This window comes from Cololabis saira, chromosome 15 (assembly GCF_033807715.1).
Source record: "Cololabis saira isolate AMF1-May2022 chromosome 15, fColSai1.1, whole genome shotgun sequence".
Classification (NCBI taxonomy): Eukaryota; Metazoa; Chordata; class Actinopteri; order Beloniformes; family Belonidae; genus Cololabis; species Cololabis saira.
In genome coordinates, this window is record NC_084601.1 from 11,231,744 (window position 1) to 11,258,103 (window position 26,360).

Genomic DNA, 26,360 nt, shown 5'->3' on the forward strand with positions numbered 1-26,360 from the left:
TGGAAACTCAGAGGAGGGTAAAGCCTTTACCAGGTGAAAGGCAGGGCAAACCGTGCACAGCTACATCAGCACATTACAAGGCAGCAAAAAGATATATAAATATATATATACATTTTTTTTTTTAAGTTAAAATTTTGAAAAAGTGAAACTGTGAAAATGAACTCAGGTTGTTACAGTGTGTGATATTATTTTAAGACGCACCTCTGCCTTTTGCTCATACAGAGCTGGGATTGGATGGATGGATGGATGGATGGATGGATGGATGGATGGATGGATGGATGGATGGATGGATGGATGGATGGATGGATGGATGGATGGATGGATGGATGGACTGGAAGGATGTCACTCTTTTACACCTTATCTTTATGCATATAAGAAACGCTAAAATGAACTTGGGTCCAGGGAGGGTTTGCGTGGCCACAACGGACACATGAAAAAGTCTATCAACTATTCATCGGTTTGCTCATCAATAAATAATGCTCAAGAGAGCGAGGCGAACCCTAACCCAGCTCAGAGGTGTATTTTGGTAACGGGTGAAACATGACTCTGGACCACATACGGTGGGCGGTGGGTGACCATGACACGGCATGGACGAGGCCCGATGGGTGAAATCAGCAACAGTCAGAGCAGCAGATCAAATGAGGAGATTAAAACTGTTCTTTTATCCAGCGGATAATCTGTAGCCACGATGATCAGATCAGCATAACTTTTTTGTGAGGGGATATTGTTGTGATGGTTTTACAAGTCACTTTTACAACACTGGTCAGTTATTACAGCCCATATGTATTTTGATTGTATATTGAGGACCTAGAGTATTCATTACAAACCTCCAAACTGTTAAATATGTGTTTTCGTGGAGACAGGATTATTGGAAGTCTTCCAATCTTGGAAACTGAGATAACGACAAACACCATGCAGCATAATTAAGTTCTCCCTGGTCTGTCTTGCAAATGCAGGACTAAAGTTTCCCTGCATGGGTCAGGGGACTTGGAGAAGTGCAGAAGTGGCTGGACGTACAATCCTGACAAGAAAAGAGGAAGCCCTGTTCCAAATTGTTTTTTTTAGATGAGCTGCTGCCATCAAATTCAAGATGATTCAGCATCTGATGTGTTTTTTGTGATATTTGCTTATTAGCGTTTTTTTTGTTGTTTTTTATGTACTTTTCACACGGCATCCCAACTTCACAGGATTTGGGGTTATATACAGTATGTATTTATATTTACTTGGACAGGTAATCTGCAGGTAAGGAGTGTTTTGTAAAGACGCAACTTTTGCAGGTAACTTTGCAGGTAACTTTGCAGGTAACTTTGCAGGTAACTTTGCAGGGTACTGTATGTATCAGAACTTTGGTCACAGTTGATTTGAAGACATAGTGACAGCCATAGTGACTTTAAAAGTAAAAAGCAAAATAATTGACAGAAAGAAATAGATATAGTGAAGAAAAATACAATCAAACCAGAAAAAGAAGTTAATAACAAACTAAAATAGCAAAAATCAGGTATAAAAATAAAGCGGATTACAAAGTGAGAAGAGAAAACAAGCATAGAACAATCAAATTCTTCCAAGACATTTTCCTGCCCCTTATTTGGCCTTTACTGATTTATTATCTTTATTAACATTACTGAGCAAAGTAGTCACACACACATATAAAAGTGCAGCTGCAAGATAAGATTAAGCTACAGAGTCTTGCAAACACAATACTTTTTTTTACTGTAGAAGTCTACTAAAAATAAGACCAATAGGCTACTTTGAATTGATATAAACAGTGTCATCATTTGGGGATTGTTCCAGCTTGTGTCTCCATGGCTCTAGCTGATATGAGTCTGCAGAAATGATGATGGTGACTCCTCTGTAAGTGAAGGGCCATTTTCTCAGGAGAGACCCTGCAAGCATCGGCTGGCCGTCAGTCATCCGTCTATTTTTAGCAGGGGTCTCTAAGGCTGTCTTTCCGTCGGCGGGCTTCGCTCCGTGCGCCACAGAGGACACATTACTGCAGCAGAGCCCCGCTCCTGCTCCGCCCGACGCGCGGATCAGCGCGTTTCTTAATTAGGACATCCCGGAAGAGAGTTGGAGCAAGGAGGCGACGGCTGGAGCGCAAGACCGGCAACCAAGACCCAGCACCGGGGAAAAACACTGACACCCACAAAAACATCCCCAAAGAGCTTTACTGAGAACCAGAGGAGGGAGGTAAGGTGTTTCTGGAGGATGATATTGATTTAAACTGAAGCAGTATCGCATCTTTGCGCATGACTGGCCAAACATCTTCATCCATCTTCACCGGCTGCCTGTTTTATATCATATTTCTCCCGGGCAGTTGACTTAATATGAAAGTACTCTCTGCTGACTTAGTAGCCTGCTGGTGTCTTCTTTTATTACGTCTATCATGTGGGTGATTGCAGGAACTTAAGGGGCGGTGAGAGTCCTACCAGCATACCAGGTCATCTGTTGTTATCATGTCACCATGGTCTGCTCACCTTCCCACCTTTCCTGATGCATCTACAATCCATCAAAAGCCTGCACATTTGTGTACATTTTTCCATTTTTGCCATGAACAGTGTGGATATCAGTCACCTCTCTTGTTATAGTGTTTCAAGAGCTTCAGATCATGTTCAATATTTTCCACAATTGCTTAAAAGTCTTTTTTAACTCAAGTTTGACCAAAGTTTTAATCCAAAAAAGATGAAGTGACGTCTGATTATATGAATATTTGTCCCAAAAGGTTTTCCAATACAGTCTGCTGCTTCTCAACACTTTCACTGTTTCAAATCAACCATTAGTCCTATAGGGATTCCTAGCTGTGTTCTCAGTGAGCACATCATTGATATCTAACTTTGGCACAGTTTTCTTTCATTTTTATTTAAATCAAAATATTTTTTGTCAGGTAAACTAACATGTAAGAGTGTGTGAATGTATTCAAATATTTCCCCTTTATCTACACGTTGTCAGAGTACAGTTTGGACAAGCGAGAGCCGCACTAGAACTTCCTACTGAAGCTTCATAGCAGCAAACGCCAGGCTGTGGCCCAATATAGCCCCCACAGATCAGATGCCAGGACAGAGGATTGAGGAGACACATGCAGGGTCGGGGGGAAGTCAGTCACACTGTAATCTTTCCACTGCACGAGCATGTGTCTTTTCTCAGCTGTTGCTTTTGGGTCTTTGTGTTGCAGACATGAAGGGCTACCTGTGAAAACAGAAGCGGCGCACAGCTGCGGTGTTTGGTTTCCCTGGCATAATTTTCCCCCGAGCAGCCACCATCTTAACTCCTGGTAGATCCCCATCAGATTTTTGTGTGAGACTGAATGAAGTCATTCACACCAAATACTGTAGAAGAGCATTACTGGCGACATCTTTGCATCGCCATGGAGACTTTGGCTGCCTGACAGCAGACTCAGGCGGATGGAGGCTGCTCCTACTTCAATGTTTTACACTCAAAGATCTACATGAGTCTGCAACCATTTTCAGATTATATACCAATCAGATTCTTCTCCATGAATCAATAACATTTTTGCCAATGAAACTAAATAAATAGAAGAAGATGCTATGTTTTTAAATTGTTGCACTTTTAAAAATGTGGTTTTAACTGCAACAAATGTATTCACCATTAACTTAAAGGGGACCTATTATGGCATAATGTCTATTTTAAACAGGCCTTGAATGTCTTAAAAACAAGCTTTTGATTGTTTTTGCTAAATAAATTAGAAATTCAGACTCTGAGCCATGTCTTTATCTTCCCATAACCTCATTATCTATGAGGGATTCTGAGTGGGCGGGGCTATGATAATGAGGCTCTGTGCTGATTGGCTGCCTGAATGACGCGATACACCGCTACGAAAAAATGGCGGAAGCTCCGGCCGGCGGAGTTATTTACACCGTGTCCTAACTGCATGTGATGCGAGCGATCGTCACCGACAAAATTAATTCCATTGCTTTATTTTCTATTGGACTGTCCTAACTGGCCGCGAGTGACGCGGCGCGGCGTTTTGAGCTGAACATTTGTCGGACGCCTTGCTTCTATTTTCTTCCTGTCGCTCACGTTGAAAGCCGGTTGAAAGCGCTGTAGGAAACAGTCACGGATGAGGAACGGCTGATCCAGTTAGTTGAAATGAGAAGTTATCTCTATGATTCCTCCTCATTTCACTACAAAAACCTCAATAAAGTGGCAGCTGCTGGAGGGAGATGGACAGAGAATGTCCGATGTCACGCAGTGCTACGATAGTCGGACGCTCGCATGCAGTTACACGGTTTTATAGTTGTGGCCGTGGTTTTCATTTTGGTTATGTAACGAAAATGTGCCAAATCTGAACGGCTCGTAGAAGTCACAAGAAACTGGACGGCTCATCCGGGCGGCTGTACAGACACTGCAGAATTTGGTTGCTTTCCTCCTTCTCTGAGTTGGCAGACTGAGGGGAGACCACTTTATATATGTTGAAGCAAGAGAAAACATGTTTTTCATAATAGGTCCCCTTTAACTTCTGCAGATAACTCTTAACATTGTAAAGGTAATTATTATTTAAGGGGGTTCTTGTCTTCTAATAGCCAAGTCTCTTATGTATAAATTCTTACAGTAGTCAGTGACATTTCTAAATATACCTTTGTTTTAGTGTGATTTTTTTAAAGGTTGCCTTGTGACATATATAGTTGTATCTTGTCATCTAACTGGCAAGCAATTAATCTTATATAGTCTAGAAAATAGTACAACACTAGAAAGACTACTACATATCTAAAAACCTTCATAATCATTGCTCAGCTCAGGGAAGCCAAATCTGATCTCTGGGTGGTTGGTAATATGCTGATTTTAGACCTGCTGTTGTCAGCTGAGCACCAGCTCTCCAGGTTTTTGACGGAGAGCTGTTGTTGTGACCCAGAGAGCAGAAATAACGTGTGAGTCCTGCGACAGGCATGTGGCACTGCTGGGCGAGTTCTCCTGAGACATGACTTCATGACACCCGTCAGGACATGTTTGCTGCGCATGGTACACCATGACTAGACATATAGCCATTTATAAAGATTACACAGAGGGATTTTCTATACAGGGAGAAAAACCTGCATATTGTTGCTCAGCATCCGTGTCTTTGTTTTGATATAGATACTTTTGTGAAGCACATAAAGCCATCTATAGTTCTCAGCGTTGGCTTGTGTTACATGAGACAAGCGTCAAATTAGAAAGAGTGTGTTACCTGGCAGTAGTTTCCAGAAACATGCCATTGGCTGCTGGACTGAATTCCTTCTCTGTTGACTAATAAATATTGGAAATGGGCCGTGGGCATCACTTTTCAGTGATGCTTATAGCTGTTCAGGCTTAAAAAGGAAAACTGTTTTAGAGCTGAGTTATAGAGCATGTATTAGGGTGTCTGAAATAACTACCAAACAAAACCCCTCATTTACAGGGTCCTATAACATCACAGGCCGGAATTAAACTGTCAGTCTGTTGCGTTCTACAACATTGTTCAGTAGGGGTGTAATGATACACTAACCTCACGATACGGTACGATACACGATATTGAGGTCACGATAACGATACGATACGATATTATAGCATTTTTTAACAACCTTGAATGAGGAACATATGACTGGAAAAAATTGTATTTTATTTGAAAGACACAAAATACAAAACAATGCTGTACGTTTGCTCTATTGTTACAGTTTGTAATGCTTTATAACTGTTTAAGTTTTAAAGAGAAAGCCAGGCCAACCATTTTCCACAAACTGAACTAAAAGTAAATGTCAGTTTTGCATTATGCATCCTCAGTTTCATACAAGTAAAATTATTTTGCCACAAACTGAATAGTTTCTCTCATGTATGACTTGACCATTTTAAACTAAAATTAAATAAATAAATAAAAGTAAATCAATAAACTATGAAAAGTCCCAAACTCCAAATGCAACATGACTGTTATTTAGCTTCTGCCAGAGCTAAGAGCTTCAGCCACTCCCAGCCTTAGGCCGTAAGGTGAACCCCGTTATCGTTTCACCCGCTCCCACCTTTGGGGACGACACAATCTTTACATCATAAAGAAGATTGATTCATGCTCACCTTATAAGTAAAAGTTCGGAGCTCAAACCCCCGCAAGAGTCCCGTGATCGGGACCGCAAAACGGTACTAGTTTCTTCTAAACGTAGTAAGATTTTCGTCCGCGGGTCGAGGCGCGCCCGTCACGTAATCCCACTGCACCAATAGGATGCGCGTTACTAGTAAACACAATATATTAATATTAATAACCCAATATCGCGCTACAGTTTGTCACCTCCACGACACGTATCGTGACGTTTTTGTATCGCGAAATTTTCGTGGCTCGATATATTGTTACACCCCTATTGTTGAGTTAAGTTTTCTAACAGCTGATGTAATAAAACTGAAACTGATTTAGGTTTAGATGCCTTATTATATCTGAAGATACTGCAGTCTATATCTCCTCCCGCCACCGCTTTTCTACGCTTGAACTTTCCTATGAGCCTGGCACAAGTTTCTGTCCTCAGTTATGGTGTGATACGTTCATGTGTTCATGGCTGCAGCCTGTGACTGCTGCAAAGGGCTAGACGGCTCCAACCGTGACATTGGTCATTTAGAACCAGCTGAAGAGGCCACATTTAGTTTTGAGAAAAAGGGGGAGTAGCAGGTTGGGAAAGGTCAAGAAAAAAAAAGTGTTGGGTTCACTTCTCAAGACTTCATGTAAATCTTCACAGCAAATAAAAAAATATATATAATAATAGTTCCAAAATCCCCGTGGCCTCTTAAAGGAGCCGTTCCCGCTTTTGTTCCCAGGTTCATCACCATGGAAGATTTAATGCAGCGGCTGGAGCGAGCGGTGACTTGTCTGGAGCAGATCACCATCACGACGCAGGCGTCCAGCGGCACGCTTAATGGGAACTGTATCAACGGCATCGATGGAGGTCGGTCTGGGCATCAAAAGCTTCTCGGGAGTTGTATACAATACTGATGGCAAAATGGGGGGATGGGGGGGTCAGCTTTATTCTGTTCACCTCTGCTGAGGAGCCGAGAAGACGAGCAGAAAATCTCTCTGTATGCTTCCAGCTCTGCCTCAGTGTGTGGAGGCCTTCGATGTGCTGCTGAGAGGACCAGTGTCAGACTACCTGAACTACAGCCGAGCTATAGGAAACGATGTGGAGAAACATGTGAGTCTTATCTCCAGATATTAAGAAAACCGTATCCTTTCCATAATGAGTCCCTTGTAGACACGGGCCAGGCACCAGCTGCTGAAGACAGCTGCTGCTGTAGAAAAACCTGCGGCTCCACTGTAACAGGTGCCGTAGTATACTGTTGCTGCTTGCCATTTATTCAGGCCTTTTGGGGTCACCATGACTTGGATGACTGAGACTCTACACCAGCTGACCTCCATGAAATATAATACACAAGTGGCGTGGGCTCCCGTCGGTCAAAACGCTTGCCACTGTGAAAAGTTGAGTAAGAAGAAGCTGAGTTGAAAAGGCATAAAGATAAAAATTCGAGTTTTTTTTTTTTTTCAACATTTAAGCAAGATTAGACTACTATTTCAGTTTTCTACAATTTTAGAGCAAAGCAAGACTAGGCAAGTATCTTGGCATCCGTAGATACTTAAGAAAGTCTTCGTGAAAATGAAAAGTGATGTCTATCATTGTTGGCAAAGATCTCACGAGGCACGTTTGAAATTGCTGTAAATATTTAAAAGATTACCTCCTAATAGCAATCGGGAACTTAAGAAGTTGCACAACACCCAAATGCGTTAGGCTAAAAGACGATAGCAACGTCTTCTGATTTCATTAGATTGGGATGAAAATAATAAATGACATTTACAATATTAATAATAATGATGATAATAAAACATTTTATGTATTCACAACAATCAAGGACACCTTACAGAGAACATCGATTCAACGAAAACAACCAAAAAGCGACAGATAAAACATTAGCAAATGCCATCAAAATAAAAAATAGAGGACAAAGGCAACTGGAGTGGTGCGTTACGTAGGTTAGAATGCTTAGTGGACAGATAGAGCTGGGTGTCATCTGCATAGAACTGGAATTCAATGTTCTGTCTACGGAAGATATGACAGAGTGGGGTGAGATTTAAATTTTGTAGATTAACTGACTGAGTACGACAGAAAAAGGTACCATGTTAGTGCTGTGCTGGTGAGTCCAGTAGAGGCAAGAAAGTCGAGAAGGATGGTGTGAGAGACTGTCGAACGCCGCAGTCAAATCAACGAAAATGATAAAAAGTCCAGAGTCTTTGAAAGAACTGGTTGTTAACGGGTCAAAAGTTATTTACATTGCTGGTATCTGAACCAAGTTACAGAAGTACGGGAGTTATAATTGTAGTTTTAAGGAGTGACAGACGGTTTATTTTTGGACATTTTGATCACAGTGAATTAATCAAAAAAAGCATCTCTCTTTCAGTTAGGCACAGAAATTGATGGACATCTGAGACAGACATCAGACATTAACACAATCTGTCTTTGAAGCTACTATAGTGAATAAGTTATTCAGTAACAGTTCCACTCACGTAATTAGTGCATTGGGACATGAGACTGATGTAATCTTCATCTAACTGTCTTTAAAGAAAAAAAAGGGGAACCATCCCATCCAATTAGATTGTGAAAACGAACAAGTGCTGCTCTTTGAAGGGATGCAGCAGGGCCAGGCCTCTTCTCACTGGACGGAAACTCTGGGAAAATTAAGAATATTGATACGTGTGTGTGCGTGCGTGCGTGCGTGCGTGCGTGCGTGCGTGCGTGCGTGCGTGCGTGCGTGCGTGCGTGCGTGCGTGCGTGCGTGTGTGTGTGCGGTTCAGGAGAAATCAAGGTTCCCCGTTCTGTGTAAAGTCAAAAAAAGGGAGAATGATCAAACTTTGACTCGCGTTCATTAATCAAACTGATAGCAGAGCACCTCTTCCTATTTGGTAATGACCTGCTCTCCCATGAGGACTGCAGGCATGTTTTCTGGTAAGCCAGTTGGCTCTAACAGCTGTGTTATGTCCTTGGAATTGATCCAAAACAAGAGGGCTCCAAAACAGTGGAGTTAAGGCTGACGGGAAACGTAAAACAGTGAACGTTTTTATATCTTTGAGAGATCACTTCTGTCTCTTTTGTCCTGTCACTGTAGGGGGTGGATGAGGTAAATTGCCTGTGACCAAAAGTCAGGAGTAGTTTTTTTTTTTGAGTTTGTAGATTTCCCTACATGGATAAAGCCTCCCTGGTGGTTCCCTCGGGCACAGCTGGAGGTCTCATGCACACGGAGGACACAGCTGGCTGGGAATAACCCAAACTGTGTGTGTGTGTGTGTGTGTGTGTGTGTGTGTGTGTGAGCGCGCTCATCAGACCGATGGATTTAATGCAAGAGCTCTCTGAATTGTTTGCATTGTATGTTTTAGTGTCATATGATGTTTTTCCAAATATGTGGAATCAGTCAGAACCTACCTGGTGTGTTTTGTGACTGACAGGCAGAGATGGTGAACAACGCGCTGCAGACCGAGAGACGTTTCCTCAAGATGGCTGCCACACACCAGGAACCTGCACAGGTACAACGGCGTAAAGTTGCCATGGCAACCCACTGATGAAGTCACAACGATGCCTTTTGCATCCCTGCAATAAATCGGGTTAAAGAAAGTTATTAAGCAGAAAGATGACACCAATTGTTATCCTGCTGCCGTGGTTGTTTACAGTTTGAGCTTTAGCGCTTGAAAGGGAGTGATGTTACCACAGGATGGGAAAGTATCAATGTGATTGGCTGTGGACGGGTGTCTTGGAACTTGCAAAAAAAGCTTTTGCAGTAAATTGGAGTGAGCAAAACCACAGTGCTGTTCTCGTGACATTCAGCTCCAAATTACATCAAATGTTTCCAATTTAACTGCAACCCAGCAGGGACATAAACCGTTTCTCAGTCCTGTGTGGCAGCCTGCGTCCTCCCCTCCTGTGTTTCCCAGCAGGCTGGGCCGTTCACAGAGGGATTACTCCGCTCTTTGACCAAGAAAATGCTAATACAACACATTCCTGACAAATGGGGATGGGAGAGAAAGCTCTATGTGTGTATGAGAGAAACGATATGATATCATCCCTTTGGCCTGCTGTTTGTGTTGCGTGTGTGAGTGTCACAGGGTCCACAGAGCCCGACAGGAAGTGATTAGTGCCTAACTGTCAGGTCACTGGTTGAGAGGCACCGACGAGAGCATTCAGTGGCAGTCAGAAATGCAAACAGGGACAGAGTGCAGCTTTTACACCTACAACAGCTTTCATTGGTCCTATTGATCATGTCATCATGATCAAGCGTCCAGCTGTAACCTCGCAAAACCTCAGAACAACAACATTTTGTTAAATTTTTACTGAGTATAAAACCCAAGAACCATTTTTTTTTTAATCTTTAGAACATTTACTCACCATACTTAACACTTTCTAAGTGTTCCTCAGATGCAATTATTTCCCCGAAGTTAGAAAAGTGCCTTAAAAATAAGAAAAGTATTGTAAAAGCCCTCCCCTTCTTCACCATGGTTTCTTGGTTTCAGTGTTCACATGGCTTTAATTTTCTGGTCTTGGCTGTTTCTTGATTCTTTTTCCAAAATGGTATGTAATGTTATCAGACAGTCGTCTCTGGGCTTCCTGGGTGCCGGGTTGAGAACAAATTCATTGAGTAAAGTCTGCTTAAGTTTGTGCACATTGTGGAAAAATATAATTCTGCAAATCATCTGGAGAAATGTTGGCTTATTCTAGGCCAGGTGGATTGTAGGAATGGGCGATATTTTACCGTTCACGATATACCGTCAAAAAAAATTCCCCACGGTAAGGGATCATCTTGCGTTAAATCCACGCACAACATACGTGAAGGAAGGAAGAAAGAAAGAAAGAAAGAAAGAAAGAAAGAAAGAAAGAAAGAAAGAAAGAAAGAAAGAAAGAAAGAAAGAAAGAAAGAAAGAAAGAAAGAAAGAAAGAAAGAAAGAAAGAAAGAAAGAAAGAAAGAAAGACAGAAAGAAAGAAAGAAAGAAAGAAAGAAAGAAAGATAAATTCCCGTTGATGACGTGTTTGTGTAACCAACATGGCGGAAGGCGGATCTGAGAGCGACTCATTTAATTGGGTTTTATTAATTCAATTTAATTGGTGTAGTTTAGTAGCATTTAGTATTCTTTTAGAGCAGGGATTTGGGGGCTCCAAAGACTGAATGTGGTGATAGATTTATAGTTAAAAAGGTGGAGTTGAATTGGTATTTTGTCTATCGTCATTTTTATCGTTATCGGGATAAATGCCAGAAATTATTGTGATACATTTTTTAGTCCATATCGCCCATCCCTAGTGGATTGATGTGATGGCTCATACAGTACACTGCATCAGCAGCTCAACTTCTTTAATGAAATGATCCCATCCATAAGTAAAGAACATGCTGTTTACTGTTAGGCATGGTGGAGAGTGTATAATGGTGTGGGGCTGCCGTAGTACTGGAAACACTGAATGTATCAGAGTGACCCCATTTTCACTATAACTATATTCCTTAAAGTTGTTTTTCAGGCAGCGGTACACAGAATACTGTGAGATGAAAGGATTTTGACATCACTTCACTCTACATGCAGTCATCGTGATCTGGAAACCCTAACCCCAGGACAAAACCGCCCCCCAAAAATCAGCTCAGGAACACACAAAACCTCTCTCATTCATGTCTGCATCAGCAGTCCTCAGTGCAGATGTGGAAAAAGTGTGTGTGTGCCTCTGGGAAGCGCCTCACACACACACGCACACGCACGCACACACACACACACACACACACACACACACACACACACACACACACACACACACACACACACACACACACACACACGCACTGACAACAGACTCAAATATAGAACATGCCCATAAAAAGTCATAGAGTACAACAGGGCTACACTGGAGAGAAAGGCTAAATGTTTGTGAGAAATGTGTGTGCGTGTGTGTGTGTGTGTGTGTGTGAGAGAGAGAGAGAGAGAGAGAGAGAGAGGGAGAGAGAGGGAGAGAGAGATGGAACTCTTAACAGAGAGAGAGAGAGCCAAATAAAGTTCGATGTCTCTCTCTTGTGTGACCTGAGTCGGCCCGTTGACATTCACGTAGGTCTTCTCCTGTGTTGCTGGTCCTGGTGGTTCGCGCACACTAATGGGGGGTTTTGAGAGGGCTAGAGACCCTCCTGTATTGTTCCCCAGCTCTGTAGCTTTGATCCAGTGCTTGTGTAGGAAGTCACTGCCTGTGCTATTATAAATCTCTGAGCTCAGAGCTTCAGATAGCATCTGGTAACTTTTTCTCATCCTTTCTTGGTTCTTTCTCTCTCTGTATGCACTCATGATGCCTACGTCTTGTCACTCCCGTGGATTCAGATTACAAAATGTCTAATCTGTGAGGAGAAATAAGGTTGTTTGAGGTGACCCTCCCCCGTGTCTGGACTTGATAAAGTTGAGAATCTGATCAAGACTCAACGTTACTGAATAATTTAGAGGTGTAGGATCACCTTAAAACAAGTGATTCAAAGAGTCTTGATCTGCCAAGTCTGCCATTTACACCCACTGTTCTCAGAGTTGCTCAACGTTTGCAACAGACACTGACTTTAATTAAAGCAGACTGTTAGTATAGTTTTTTGGAGTTTGAAAGGGGAGGGTAGGTTAGGGACTTTTTTTTTCTTGCTTGCAGTTTGTAACTGTAATCGCACATGTACTGCTCCATAACTGCTAGACTGAAAAACAGATTTTTAAGGTGTCAATTCCACCATATTCATTGGTTATTTTATATCATGACTGGGATGAATGCAGAAATTAATTTAGCAGATCTTGAGCTGACAAGCACCAGAAGCATATTGCATTAAAAGAGGGATTCCGGGTCCCGTTTTGACGGCATGTTGTGATAGAAATGAGTCGAAAACTTAGTTTATAATGTATGTTATTGCAAATGTTTCCTCCTTGCACCTGTCCCTGATTCCCTCCGTTATTTCTGCTTTCTTTGAGGCGTTCACAGTTCACAAAGTGACCAGAAACTAAAGAATACCAATCATACTTTAGATGGGAACCATGATGACAATGACCTTATTGCACTGCACTGCAATAAGGGTCTAATGGTTCATTGAAACAAAAATGTTTGCAGGTTGTGATTTAAGATCCATGATTGATCATTTACGCCTATATGATGTATGATTTTAAAAACACTGCTCAATACACGATGAGGGATTAGTAATCGTAACAATCCGGCTATTAAATAGTGTAACACCCTACCAGAGGCTCTTATCGTACCCTGAAATTTATTTCCCTTCACTCATTCATTTCATTCTAACCAAAAATGTTTCAAAATGAAAAAATGCTTAAAGTTTAGTAAGAAGACTGAGATAAGGAGTGGAAAACGTTGACTCAAGACAGAATAATGCGCAAAAAATGTAAAGCATTGGGGTTTCTGTTTTGGAAAAGATGAACTGCTTCAGAGCCAGACATTACATGGACTTCATGAGAATAAAAGGAGCTGGAGGAGCAGAGAAAGACACGTCTATTCCAGCTTATGGAGATCATGTGCATCTGATTGAGGGAAGAATTTGCTGGATAGATCACTCCCGTTATAACTGCTGCAGCAAACGCGGGCATGAAATTATTGAAGCCGATGTCCTGATGAGCCCGAAAGCTTATGAAAATATTGTTTTCTGCATTAAGTTCACTTAAAAGCACCATCAGATGTCATACAAGTTCCTTAAATGGGTAAAGACAACCCAGTTAAATAAATAGGACAAATGGTCTTTAAATGGCTGAGGAAAATTATACAACATTACACATTCATGATGAAGTTAGAATCAGGGGGTTTTGATCAGTGGGATGCTAATCAAGTATGAATGTATGTCCTGTTTTAAAGAAAGTTTAGAGATTTAGATCAGGAGAGGACTGTGGCTGCTGCTCTTCTGCAGCTTGATAAAGATACAGACAAGACAGAGGCAAGAAGTATGTTTTTTTCTTTACATGTTAAGTGTCACGTTTGTAGAAAAGAGTACAGTGCATCTTAACAAATAACAATATATCATCTGTGAAACATGATGGGAGTTGTAACATACTTTAAGCCTGGTTTGCTGCATTTGAGCCAAGTCTTCTAGCAACCATTAATGGAAAAATCTGACTGCCGCAGCACGTTGATCCACACAAGTCTTTTCAACAAAAAATAAAATGTTTTAGTGAGAAGGGATTCTTGCTTTTGAATGGCCAGGATAAAAACAGATCATTTTTCCATTTTTTTATGTTGTGGAAGTAGCTGAAGCAAGACATTCATGTAAAGAAATCTGCACAGGAGGTCATGTTTCTGCAGGGATGTAGAAACTTTGAAAGGATTTTAAAAATTCAAGCACCCCTTCACACTTAATTTCTCACTTTTAAACCAAAAATACACAACATTGGTACGTGTCTTAGCAGGCATCGCTAATAGCTGCTTTTGTAACACTTATTTGCACTGTTAGGCCATTGTTTCCCCATCCACATTATACATCACTACGGATCAGAACTAGTGAGCTTCTGCTTCTGGCTTCCTGAATGTGCGCAGGGGTGATTGGTAAACCGTAAACAGTCGAGGAGCAGTATGCCTTACAAGGCAAGGGGAACCTCGTCCTGAACAGAGGAATGTCTGAAGGAGCACAGCGATGAGGAAAGGGAGCTAAGGCCAAGGAGATGAGCTATTCTGTAGATGGCTTGTGGAAGTTCCAGCAGAAAAAAAGTCTCATAAAACGAGATGTTGTCCTGAAGCCTGGTTTAGGAGTTACCAGGAGCCACTGAGAGTGGGGTGGGTTGGGGGGAGGAGCTTCAGATGAAGCTCAGGTTTTAAAATGTGTAGTATGTGAAACTTGTTTAGGAGAAACCTACATATAAAAGATGTTATGCATTACTGACAAAGGTCAGTAGGTTACGATGCCACACCTCCCTCCTCCTATTTGTTCAGCATCTTTTGCATTCTCCTGCTGTCTTGTTATTAGTTTCTCCCCTCTGCTCCTGCAGACGGAGCTCCAAGACCTGCTGAAGCCAATATCAGAGCAGATCCAGGAGATCCAGAGCTTCAGAGAGCGAAACCGTGGCAGTTCCTTCTTCAACCACCTCTCGGCTGTCAGCGAGAGTATTTCTGCCCTGGGCTGGGTGGCCGTGGTAAGAAAGAATAAGAGATTATTACATACCTAGCAAGTTTATGCTGGTCACAGGGACACAAAATAGATAGATATAAACAAGGAAATAAACAAATACTCCTCCTGATGTGTAATTTAAAATTTAACCAAATCCTGACCAAAAGCACAGAGAAAAAAAGCAGTTATACATTTGAGACGAGCTTCAACAGACCTTCTAATCAAACTGCATAAAACCCACTTGTACTGAAAGATAACACATCAGATGTTTCTGTTTCTCATCAGTACCAAATCTCATCCCCTTAGTTTGATGATTTCCGAGTAAATGCAATTTAGATAAAGATGAAAGCGCCTCCTCTTCAAGAATTAAAGACAAATTGTTGAAGCTGTCTCTGGTCTGTGTAATTCCTGTCCCAAGGGCACTTTTCCCCACTTCTCAAACACGCAAAACTTCAGGATATCCCTCTCAAGGGTTCCAGCTTTTCACTCCCAAATGAAGACAAATATGTCTCTGGACAGAAGTTTACGCTTTGCTCTGCTTTATTATGTTTTCTCTGTCTCAGAGTCAGAAGCCTGGGCCCTACGTGAAGGAGATGAACGACGCGGCCACCTTCTACACCAATAGAGTGCTGAAGGAGTATAAGGAAACGTAAATATGTCTCATTGGCTCTTCACAATCCAGAGTGGAGCGAGAGATTTTGATATTTGATGTGTCAAAAAAACATGCTGAGAATCCTATTGCAGTTATGTCTGAAACTGTGTACTTTTGCAATTCTGAATGGAAGAACTTGGATCCAGATCCGAGACATCAACATCTTGATTTAGCATGGGTTTTATGTTGGATGCCCTCCTTGACACAACCTTAGGACCGACACGCAGATCTGTTCATTACTTTTTCAGTTATCCTTCAGTCAAACAAATGCTTAACCTCCTTCTGCTGAAGTTAAATTAGAAGTTCACTCTAGAACAGTGCCCTATTTTCCAATACTGTAGAAATGAAAGAAATCAAGTCATTCACAGAAAGCGATTTCCACTTTGCCTGTGCTTCACTAACTCCACACGTTGTGACATTTTCCCTGAGGGTAACCCTGCTCACAAACAGATCAACATCTAGTAGCTATCGTGCTCTTCGGCCTTGGCGCTCGCCTTGCTGCAAATTTGCAGGGAGGTGTTTCGGGTTCGGGTCTAATTGGGAGGAGGCCCTGTGGAAGACCCAGGACACGCTGGAGAGATGACATCCCTGGGAACGCCTCAACATTCCCCCAGGGGAGCTGGATGTGGCTGGGGAAAGGGAAGCCTGGGCCCCCCTGCTTAAGCTGCTGCCCCCGAAACCTGACCTTAGTGGATGGATGGATGGATGGATGGATGGATGGATGGATGGATGGATGGATGGATGGATGGATGGATGGATGGATGGATGAGTCTTAATCTGATGCCACTTTCATATTTATTCGGCCAGCACCATTCATAGACTACATTTACATAGAATTTAAAGAAAGAAAAATAAAAAAAAAACTAATATTGGCCATCTGAAAGCTCTTGTGCTGATTTCCTCCAACAAGCATGAGAATGCTAAATGGTGCAAGATTATCTTTGTCACAACAGACAACTACAACTTGTGAATTTCTGTACTACTCCTTTAACCCTGACCATAATTATAATCCTTCACTTGAGTTAGATACTGTAGATTGCATAATTTGTCTGGGATCGTCTGTGATTTAAAGTTCTGTTGTTATTTAGGAGACATAGATGGAGACCATGAAGCTGCAATTAAGGGATGAGTACTTGACCACCTGAACCACAGCTGTCAGGATGTTAATGTTGCCTGTGTTGGTAATTTGAAGCTATCGCTTCACTGAGGGGACAAAACAACCTAAAATAACACGCAAAAATTAAAAGTGACTTGCAATAAGGTTTCATCCATCCATAATCACAATCTAACTGCTTCCTCACTCCTTACCCTCCTTCCTGGCCTCCAACCAGCTTGTATCTGACCGTGTTCTCTGTCGATCAATCACGCAGAGACAGACGTCACGTGGACTGGGTTTGCTCCTACCTGTCAATCTGGACGGAGTTGCAATCCCTCATCAAACAGCATCACACGACAGGACTCGTGTGGAGCAAGACTGTGAGTACACTAAAAACACTGCCATGCACACAGTTTCTTTTTTTATATTATTAATTGCACTCGGAGTTAGTCGTTTATTTATGTTATGGGGATTTTATACAAGTCTTTGGTCTCAATAAATCACTCCTGGAGCAGCTGGTTTGTTATCTTAGCTGCATTTTCTTATAGTTTCTGTTCGCAGGCCTTGATATTTTTATATCCGCTGCTTTTTGCCTGCACTTCCATTTTTAGTTATGAAGTACTCCGTTATATAAACCGCAGCAGAGAGCATGAATGAATGAATGAGCTCCTCTTTAGTGGCTCCGCACCGCAGCTCTCTGCAGAGCTCCCGACGCTCCGGTCACTCCCACAGACACTTCTGCTTATGGATGTCTGCTCAGGGAATCCTCAGCATTCACCCGCACTGGATCCCAGGGATTACGATTCCTGAACACACGCTTGATCTCTTGTAAATTGGGTGAGTGCTTAACCAAAAGACGTTTAGTGACACAAATATACAGTTTGATATAGTTGTAATATGCCTCCTCATGTTAATGGTTGATGAATAACATGGAGATTCGTGCTTTTACACTCCAGACCAAGATATAACACAAAGCACCCCATAAATACACACTGTGCATTTTTATACTGAAAAAGAAATAGACAAAGCAAGCTCATTACTGAGCTTTAGAGGTGCTGCCAGCTGCTTCCTCCTGTTTCCTCTCAAAAAACTGAATATACGCTTTAATGTGACGATGAAAACGTTGGACTAATGCTGAACAACTGTGGCCGCATCTGTTTTCTGGTGTGCAGAAACTGCAGCGGCTGTGTATGCGTCAGCTGTCGCCCCTCTTGTCGGGCGACAGAACCGATGTGTGTGTGGAGGAGACGCAGTGTGTGTGTGTGTGTGTGCGCACAAGGACAGGAGTGTGTTGCGCTAACAGGTGGTCCTCAGGGTTTTACTTGAATGGAGGTTTTCCTTACAAAGGGCCTGTGTACACACACACGGTCTGTGCCGTAACCTAAACTGCAGAACCGGTGCCTCCCCAGCCCAGCCGTCATCTGCTGCTAAGATAGGGTTTAATGACAAGCTTATTCTTTGACATCCACAGCCTGACATATGGGCACATGTGGACCCTCACAGACGTGTTAACAGGAACTTTGGTTTTTATGCCTCAGAGTTGACTCAAGGCTCAAATAGTGATTCATTTCAAGCAGAATGTCTGAAGTTAAAAAGAAAAAAAAACATAAGAAAGTATTTAGTCAAGTTCACTGTTGTAAATGTCACATTATTAACAAGTTGAATATGAGATGTCAAATATTATGTGTCCCGTGTGGGCTAAGTAAGAATCAGGGTCTGGCCTGTGGTCTGATCTAAATATGTGGTGGGTGAGATGCTTTAAAAGAAGATGTATTTACCGTTTTCTCTTTATCTTGTTGAGCTGCCAATTATTTTCACACAATGAATAAACTACTGGGTCTTTAAAATGCAAAAAACAGTTAAAATGCCAACCACATGATCAACAATCCATGTTTGTTCCAGTCATTGTATATTTGTGCCACATATTAATTTGAGGTAAAGCAGTAACTTTTGAAGGACGAACCAAAGAATACCCTGTTAGGTGTCACAGGTTTGATTAATTGCTGCAGCTTTTATCTAAAGCTGCAAAAAACTGATTCTAGTTTCTTTTTGTATGCCCAACAATTAACAAAACTGACCAAATGTCCCTTAATGTGAAAAAAAAGCTATTGCTGTGTTTAATATTTGAGAACATGCATGCAAAAAAAAAAAAAAAAGAGGTAGTCGCACAGTTTTACAGCCATGCAAGAGCACACATGCACACTGGTTCTAATCCAGTGGTATGCGCTGAGCTGTTTAGTGTAACAGGTCTGCATTGTTCTGCAGTGATGAGCGCAACACGTGCGCCTCGTGTCAAAGGTCAAGTCTCGGGTCTAAGAAGCACATTAAGTTACAGTTTAACCCCTCTGAGCTGCAGTGATAGCTGTACGTGTGTGTGTGTGTGTGTGTGTGTGTGTGTGTGTGTGTGTGTGTGTGTGTGTGTGTGTGTGTGTGTGTGTGTGTGTGTGTGTGTGTGTGTGTGTGTGTGTGTGTGTGTGTGTGTGTGTGTGTGTGTGTGTGTGTGTGTGTGTGTGTTGCAGCTGTGCAAGGTCTTCAGAAGGAGGTGAGCATACTGTATGTATGTCTGTGTACACAGCTCATCGACTAAAGCACAGCTGGTCACTATTAAACAGACATCAGTCCTGATTCAAAGAAGTGAGGAGCCTTATTACAAACTTACTTTTCGGACAAACATTGTTTCAAACAGATCAAATGATTACTCAAAATTAAATGAAATTAATCAGATACATAAAAGTGCATTATTCAATGCAGTTTTAATTATTTTTCTGTTACTTTTTAGTTACTATTTTACTAAATAAGATAGTGAGCTCAACAAACAACTGACTAATGTGTCTTCACGTGATTCAGAAAAAGGCCGCTCACTATCAATTCTGAGTAGAGGGACGCGTCAACACTCCCCCCTGCTGGACATTCTTATTACTGCAGCTGTTATCCACAAAACACCTGCTAGGTTAAGCTCAGGACGCCAAATCTGTTTCCATCCTGACATTAACATCCTTCATCTTCAGGGTCCTGTTGCTCCTGCTTCTCTGGTTGACTCCCGGCCAGCTCCCAGTGCTCCCTGTCCACCACCTCCTCCTGGCCCTCCTCCCATCTTCACTGACCACGACAGCCCGTCTCCGGCAGACACTGCAGCAACCCAGCAATCAGCCTTATTTGCCCAACTCAACCAGGGCATGAACATTACTAAAGGTGCCGGGCCTAATGAACAAAGGAGTTTAAATAATGTCTTAAATATGTATATGGATGGAAGTAAAGACTCATGACGTTTCCTGACATCCTTGCTTCTAATACTTTCCATGTGCAGGTCTAAAGCACGTTTCAGATGGGCAGAAGACTCATAAGAACCCTAACCTGCGCTCTCAAGCATCACCAGTGAAAAGCAAAAACCAAGAGCCAGTGACATCACCCAGAGTAGCTGTCCAGAAAAAAAACCTGTATTGGAGCTGGAAGGAAAGAAATGGAGGGTGGTATGTGAGAACATTCACATAACTAGTTACTGTAATCCTCATTACTTGTATTCATCCTGTCCCCATATACAGGACTGTCTCCCAAAATTAGAATATTGTGATAAAGTTCTTTATTTTCTGTAATGCAATTAAAAAAACAAAAATGTCATACATTCTGGATTCATTACAAATCAACTGAAATATTGCAAGCATTTTATTATTTTAATATTGCTGATTATGGCTTACAGTTTAAGATTAAGATTCCCAGAATATTCTAAGTTTTTGAGATAAGATATTTGAGTTTTCTTAAGCTGTAAACTATGATCAGCAATATTAAAATAATAAAAGGCTTGCAATATTTCAGTTGATTTGTAATGAATCCAGAATGTATGACATTTTTGCATTACAGAAAATAAAGGACTTTATCACAATATTCTAATTTTCTGAGACAGTCCTGTATATAAAGTACATATATTTATTATTAACTGCTAACCAAACTGTTAATACAGACAATCTGTTGAATAGGCTGAATCTGCTTCCTTTTTGCTGCAGGAATACTTTGAGCAGAAACATGATTTAGTGATCGAGGAGACAGAACTAAAACAGGTGGTGTACGTCTTCAACTGTAACAACGTCACCCTGCAGGTTAAGGGAAAAATTAACTCCATCATTGTCGGTGAGCTGCCTGCAAACAGAGCTGAAATCATACATTTCTGGTTGTAATTGTCCACATCACGATTCTTATGGTTCTCCTCAGACAATTGTAAGAAACTGGGTCTGGTTTTTGAGAATGTTGTTGGAATTGTGGAGGTAATCAACTGCAAAGCCATCCAGTTACAGGTGAGCACATTTTTTTATTACAAGATCTAAATATCTCATACTTCTTTACTGCTGTAATACTTGTGGTGATCACAGTGCAGACGGGGTTAAACATCTTATTCTATGTCCTTGTGCAGGTATTGGGAAAAGTTCCCACCATGTCCATCAACAAAACGGAGGGATGCCAGGTCTACCTGAGTAAAGACGCTCTAAACTGCGACATTGTCAGTGCCAAGAGCTCGGAGATGAACATCCTAGTACCAGTAGAAGATGATTATGTGAGTCTGTCATCAAAACTGAAGGAGACGGAGAAAACGAAATGTTTCGGTGAAATTTCCACGTGTGCTGCTGTACTCACTATGGTCGTCTTGGTTTGCTTTACAGAAAGAGTTCCCAGTCCCGGAGCAGTTCAAGACCGTCTGGGACGGATCCAAACTGGTGACAGAACCCACAGAGATCGCAGGCTGATTGAAAATCACAATATTTCTGTACAAATATACAAAAAATGCACAAAAACAAGAACTGTGTAATTTTAACTCCTTGATGCTCTATTAGTGATTAGTTTCTTCAGAAAACTGTTGACCGCAATAAGATGAAATCACTCCACACTCAAGTTTCACTAATAGTGTGCACATTCACCCTTTTTTACATTTATGTGCCATAGACATTTATGAAAGCAGATTTAGCTAAAATAAGAAAAATTATCATAATCAGATCTCATTTTACTAAAAAAGTATTTTCTGTAACTGTTTCAAGGCAAATATAATCTATTAATGTGCATCTTTTTTTCCACACAAGCCCATTTGTCACATTTCAATATTATGAACGTTAATTTGTTTCTTTAATGTGTCTACTGTATGAAAAACGGTAACATTTAAACAAGCACATGAATTATTATTATTATTATGAATACTGCAATATTCTCCATTCTCACATTAATTGCTGCAGGTGCTTTCTTGTCAGTGCATAAACCTGTTTAGTATAAGGAATGAGCTGAGATATTGCACAAGAAAAGGTCCCATGTGCTGCTGCAGACATTACATTAACTGGTCATGTTAATAAAAACCTGGTTCTTTACCTGCAAATTATAAAAAATATCATTAGCAACACACTTGAGTGCTTTATTTGTCTTTTTATATATACACACACACCTTTATTTTTAAGTTTAAGCATATGGCACCAGTGTTGGAAAGATGATCATTTTCAACACTAATACACCTAATTAACACAAGAATTGATGTAAAGGTACTTTTAAAAAAAATAAACTCAAAACTTGACAGTTCTGGTTCCTTTGGGTTTTCGTCTTGCATGACAAATTAAAACAGGGAGAAAGATGATGAAAACAAAAAGAAGCTCTAATAAAAACACAAAAATCTCCAGCAATAACAAGAATATCCACATATGTGACAACGTAAGAAGACAATCACAAATAATATAAACATTAATAAAGAGGGTATACTGTATTTCAGCTTTTTAATGCTCCAACAGCCACATTCAAATTCACTCAAGAGCACATTAGAATGCATTTCAGTGTTTGATCACCATGTTTCCCTGAGAGTCTTGAGTAAAGAGCATGTCATCCTCGTCCTCCTCCTCAACCGCTGCAGGTTTGTAAGCACTAGTTCTAACCATCCCAGTGTTTAGATTACTCTGATCTTTGAGTGGACTCCTGGTTTGCAGTCCTCGATGTGCTATCACCCTGAAACCTTCAGAGTCCTGAGTGAACAACATGGCCAAACTGTCATCATCCACCTCCCTGCTTCTCTGCTGTAGTTTCTTAAGTGGAGAGCTGCTCCGTTGTGTCAGCTCTGAACCAAAGCATACCTCTTTTCCAGCCTTATTCCACAGGTGACCTGTGTGTTTTTGTGATCTGTGATCTGAAGGAGAGCCATGGTGAGAGAAAGAAGAGTTTTTAAAAGGGGAATCAGAGGACAATGACCTGCTGTTTTCCTTGTCTTCGTCCATCTGACAGGTAGAAGTGGTTTCAACAGTTTTTGAGTTGAGGTTCTTCCCTTTACATCTATCAGTTTTCCAAAGGCCTCCTCACTTTGCAGACAACCAAGAAAACTTGTCTCTGAACTGCCAACGTTCTTTTCTGTGGTGTATTGCTGGTCCAGTGGGTAAAGTTCACTTTCAGGGAACTGGCTGCAGGTGAAGAGCGGGTCTTGACTCCATGTCTGTGGAGGAGACTGACTCTCATCACGCAACAGGGATGCATCGGTGAGCCTCCTCTTGCCCTCAGGGGATTTACACTCTTCAGTCTTCTTTTCTTCAGATTCACAGTACATGTTTAATGAAGGTGCATCCAGCACTTTTCCACTTTCCCTCTTACAATCCACAAAAGTATCAGATTCATACAGGTCAGACTTCTCAAGACATGCATCATGTTTTCGTTTTCTCTCAGAGGCTGTGGTTGTTGATGCAGTTAGGGTGCATGATGAGAGAGACTTCACTCCATCCCGGTTTGGTACTTCAGAAGACTTATGGAGGACTGAATTAAAAAAAAAAAAATCTGAGTCAGTTCATGCAGATCTACAAGTCAACTACTTTACTACATTCAGACGGATTTAGCTTCATATGAAAATGTTCCTTTCTGCAGAAAATTAGCTGCTTACCTCTTCGATAAGGTGTGAAAAAAGTTGATAAAGAGCTTTGCTTGGTCTTTGGCATTTCCATTTTGGTTTGAGTGAAGTTGAGTGCAACAGCCAAGTTGTATCCTCCACCATCACTGAAGGGGTTCAGCAATTTAGAAATAGGACGAGCCACTCGTTTCTGAAAAAATGAACAAAAAATATAACTCAACTATGAAAGTTACTCATGTGCAATAGCAGGATATAAAGCTGCTGTTGGGTGTTTCAATTGAATAACAGTTGACTTCACTTAAAAGTAACAGACCAGCCACTAAATCTGTTTCAGCCATCACCTGCTTTGCTTTTCCTTTGAGCTGCACAGTGTCCAGCCAAACATCACAATCCTCTTTGGCAAGGCTTTGTGTTGGTGCTTTAGACGTCTTCATGGTGGTAAGGAGTGAAGTAAAGATCTGCAAAACATCGAAAGATTAAATGTGATAATATAATAATAAATCTTTATTACGGACTCAGAAGGTCCACACACATCCAACATACACAAACACACAACCATTACATACTTAAAAAAAAGAAAAAATGCCATCACTGTACAGAAAAAAGTTGCAAGCTATCATGCCAGTGCTTTCGAAACCTGGATGTGAACCGATAGCCCATCATAGGGCTGGTTAAGGCATAATGATGCTATTTTCTGTCATATCAGTCGACACATAAAATTAAACATTAGCTTTCGTAACAGTGCCTGACATGTTGGTACAGTCGAGGACACATAACTAGCTGGCACTGTTCCACCTAGGAACACGGAGCAGCAACCTCATGGCATCATTATATGCCACTCTAAGCTTCTGCATACTTTTCACTCTGTAAGAAGACCAGAGATGAGCTGTATATAACGGGGTGATATAAGCCCAAAACAGCACATTTAACATTTGTAGAACACATAAAAAATTTCCTCAACAAAGTATTGGCCTCTGCATATATTTTACAGTATTGACGGTGGATGTCATTGTCATCCATAAGATCATCTGAGAAGACATGTCCAAGATATTTAAATTCCTAAGTCATATCTAAAGAACCATCTGAAAGGTGGAAGGCAGGAAAAAACAACTTCTTGTCCTCTCTAGATCTCACGACCATGACCTCCTTTTTTTGCCGTTATAGTTAATATCACATTTCCTGCCATACTGTGTTCATATTCCTAACAGTTGTTGTAACCAGCAGTATATGGACAGTAGGAATGGGCGATATTTTACCGTTCACGATATACCGTCAAAAAAATTCCCCACGGTAAGAATGTCATCTTGCGGTTCTGCGTTAAATCCACGCACAACGTACGTGAAGGAAGGAAGGAAGGAAGGAAGGAAGGAAGGAAGGAAGGAAGGAAGGAAGGAAGGAAATGAGCCTGAAAGAAAGAAAAAAGAAAGAGATGAGCCTGAAAGAAAGAAAGAAATGAGCCTGAAGAAGAAAGAAAGAAAGAAAGAAAGAAAGAAAGAAAGAAAGAGAGAAAGAAATGAGCCTGAAAGAAAGAAGAGAGAAAGAAATGAGCCTGAAAGAAAGAAAGAAAGAAGAGAGAGAAAGAAAGAAAAGAAAGAAAGAAAGAAAGAAAGAAAGAAAGAAAGAAGAGAAAGAAAGAAAGAAAGAAAGAAAGAAAGAAAGAAAGAAAGAAAGAAAGAAAGAAAGAAAGAAAGAAAGAAGAAAGAAAGAAAGAAAGAAAGAAAGAAAGAAAGATTCCCGTTGATGACGTGTTTAAACATGGCGGAAGGCTGATCTGAGAGCGACTCATTTAATTGGGTTTTATTAATTCAATTTAATTGGTGTAGTTTAGTAGCATTTAGTATTCTTTTAGAGCAGTGATTTGGCTCCAAAGACTGAATGTGCTGATAGATTTATAGTTAAAAAGGTGGAGTTGAATTGGTATTTTTTTTAATCGTCATTTTTATCGTTATCGGGATAAATTATCGTGATACATTTTTTAGTCCATACCGCCCATCCCTACTGGACAGAGTACAACAAGGTCATCAGCGTACATGAGATGATTAACACATAATCTCCCACAATACAGCCTGTTTTACATTCATTTAACTGTCTTGAAAGGTCATCCATATATACATTAAAAAGAATAGGAGATAAAATTCCCCATTGCCCCCATGAAAAGGAGCAGACAGTATTATCCCACTTCCCCTTGTCCAAATCAACATTACTAACAGCAACAAGATCACTCTTAACACAGTTAAATAGCTTGATATAATGCTCACGCCATAGTTTTGCAATGTTATCTGAACCACAGACACCTCTGATCATATGGTAATGATAGCAGGACGGCATCACTCCTCACTGCTCGGCGCGTTTTTTTCTTTTCTTCTTTTGTTTTTTTGGTTCTTTAGCTCATATGAACATATAACCTACGAACTTACCTCATAAAAAAGTTGTACTGCCTCTTTTTGTTTAGTTTCCCTCTCAGTTTCTTAAATCGTTGGCTAAATTAACCTTCGAGCGCCGTTTCTAGAGCTGTTTTGTTGGATTTGAGTCTGCCGCTTCAACTACGGGCTGTCCTTATGGTTCGCCTGGTTATAAACGCTAAAAATTGGTCAGGATTTTAAAAAGTATACATTAATGACATACACGATCACAAATTTAAGATACTCAATCACAGCTTTTAAATTTGCGTATTTATACTGAAAACG

The 26,360-nt window shown here is 41.0% G+C and overlaps 2 protein-coding genes across 2 annotated transcripts; one reads left to right on the forward strand and one right to left on the reverse strand.

Moving 5' to 3' along the window:
* Positions 1-1,921: 1,921 nt before the first annotated feature.
* Positions 1,922-22,200, forward strand: cap2 (cyclase associated actin cytoskeleton regulatory protein 2). The gene is given in 14 exon segments (XM_061742474.1): positions 1,922-2,187; positions 6,766-6,893; positions 7,036-7,136; positions 9,437-9,514; positions 14,957-15,100; positions 15,639-15,724; positions 17,098-17,203; positions 19,832-20,015; positions 20,131-20,193; positions 20,196-20,293; positions 20,825-20,948; positions 21,030-21,112; positions 21,229-21,369; positions 21,476-22,200. Coding segments are annotated over 13 exon segments (1,410 nt in total). The 5' UTR covers positions 1,922-2,187; positions 6,766-6,775; the 3' UTR covers positions 21,560-22,200.
* Positions 21,946-26,215, reverse strand: LOC133461512 (uncharacterized). The gene is given in 5 exon segments (XM_061742475.1): positions 21,946-23,074; positions 23,077-23,582; positions 23,707-23,863; positions 24,015-24,131; positions 26,091-26,215. Coding segments are annotated over 4 exon segments (1,212 nt in total). The 5' UTR covers positions 24,108-24,131; positions 26,091-26,215; the 3' UTR covers positions 21,946-22,618.
* Between the last annotated feature and the right edge of the window lie 145 nt (positions 26,216-26,360).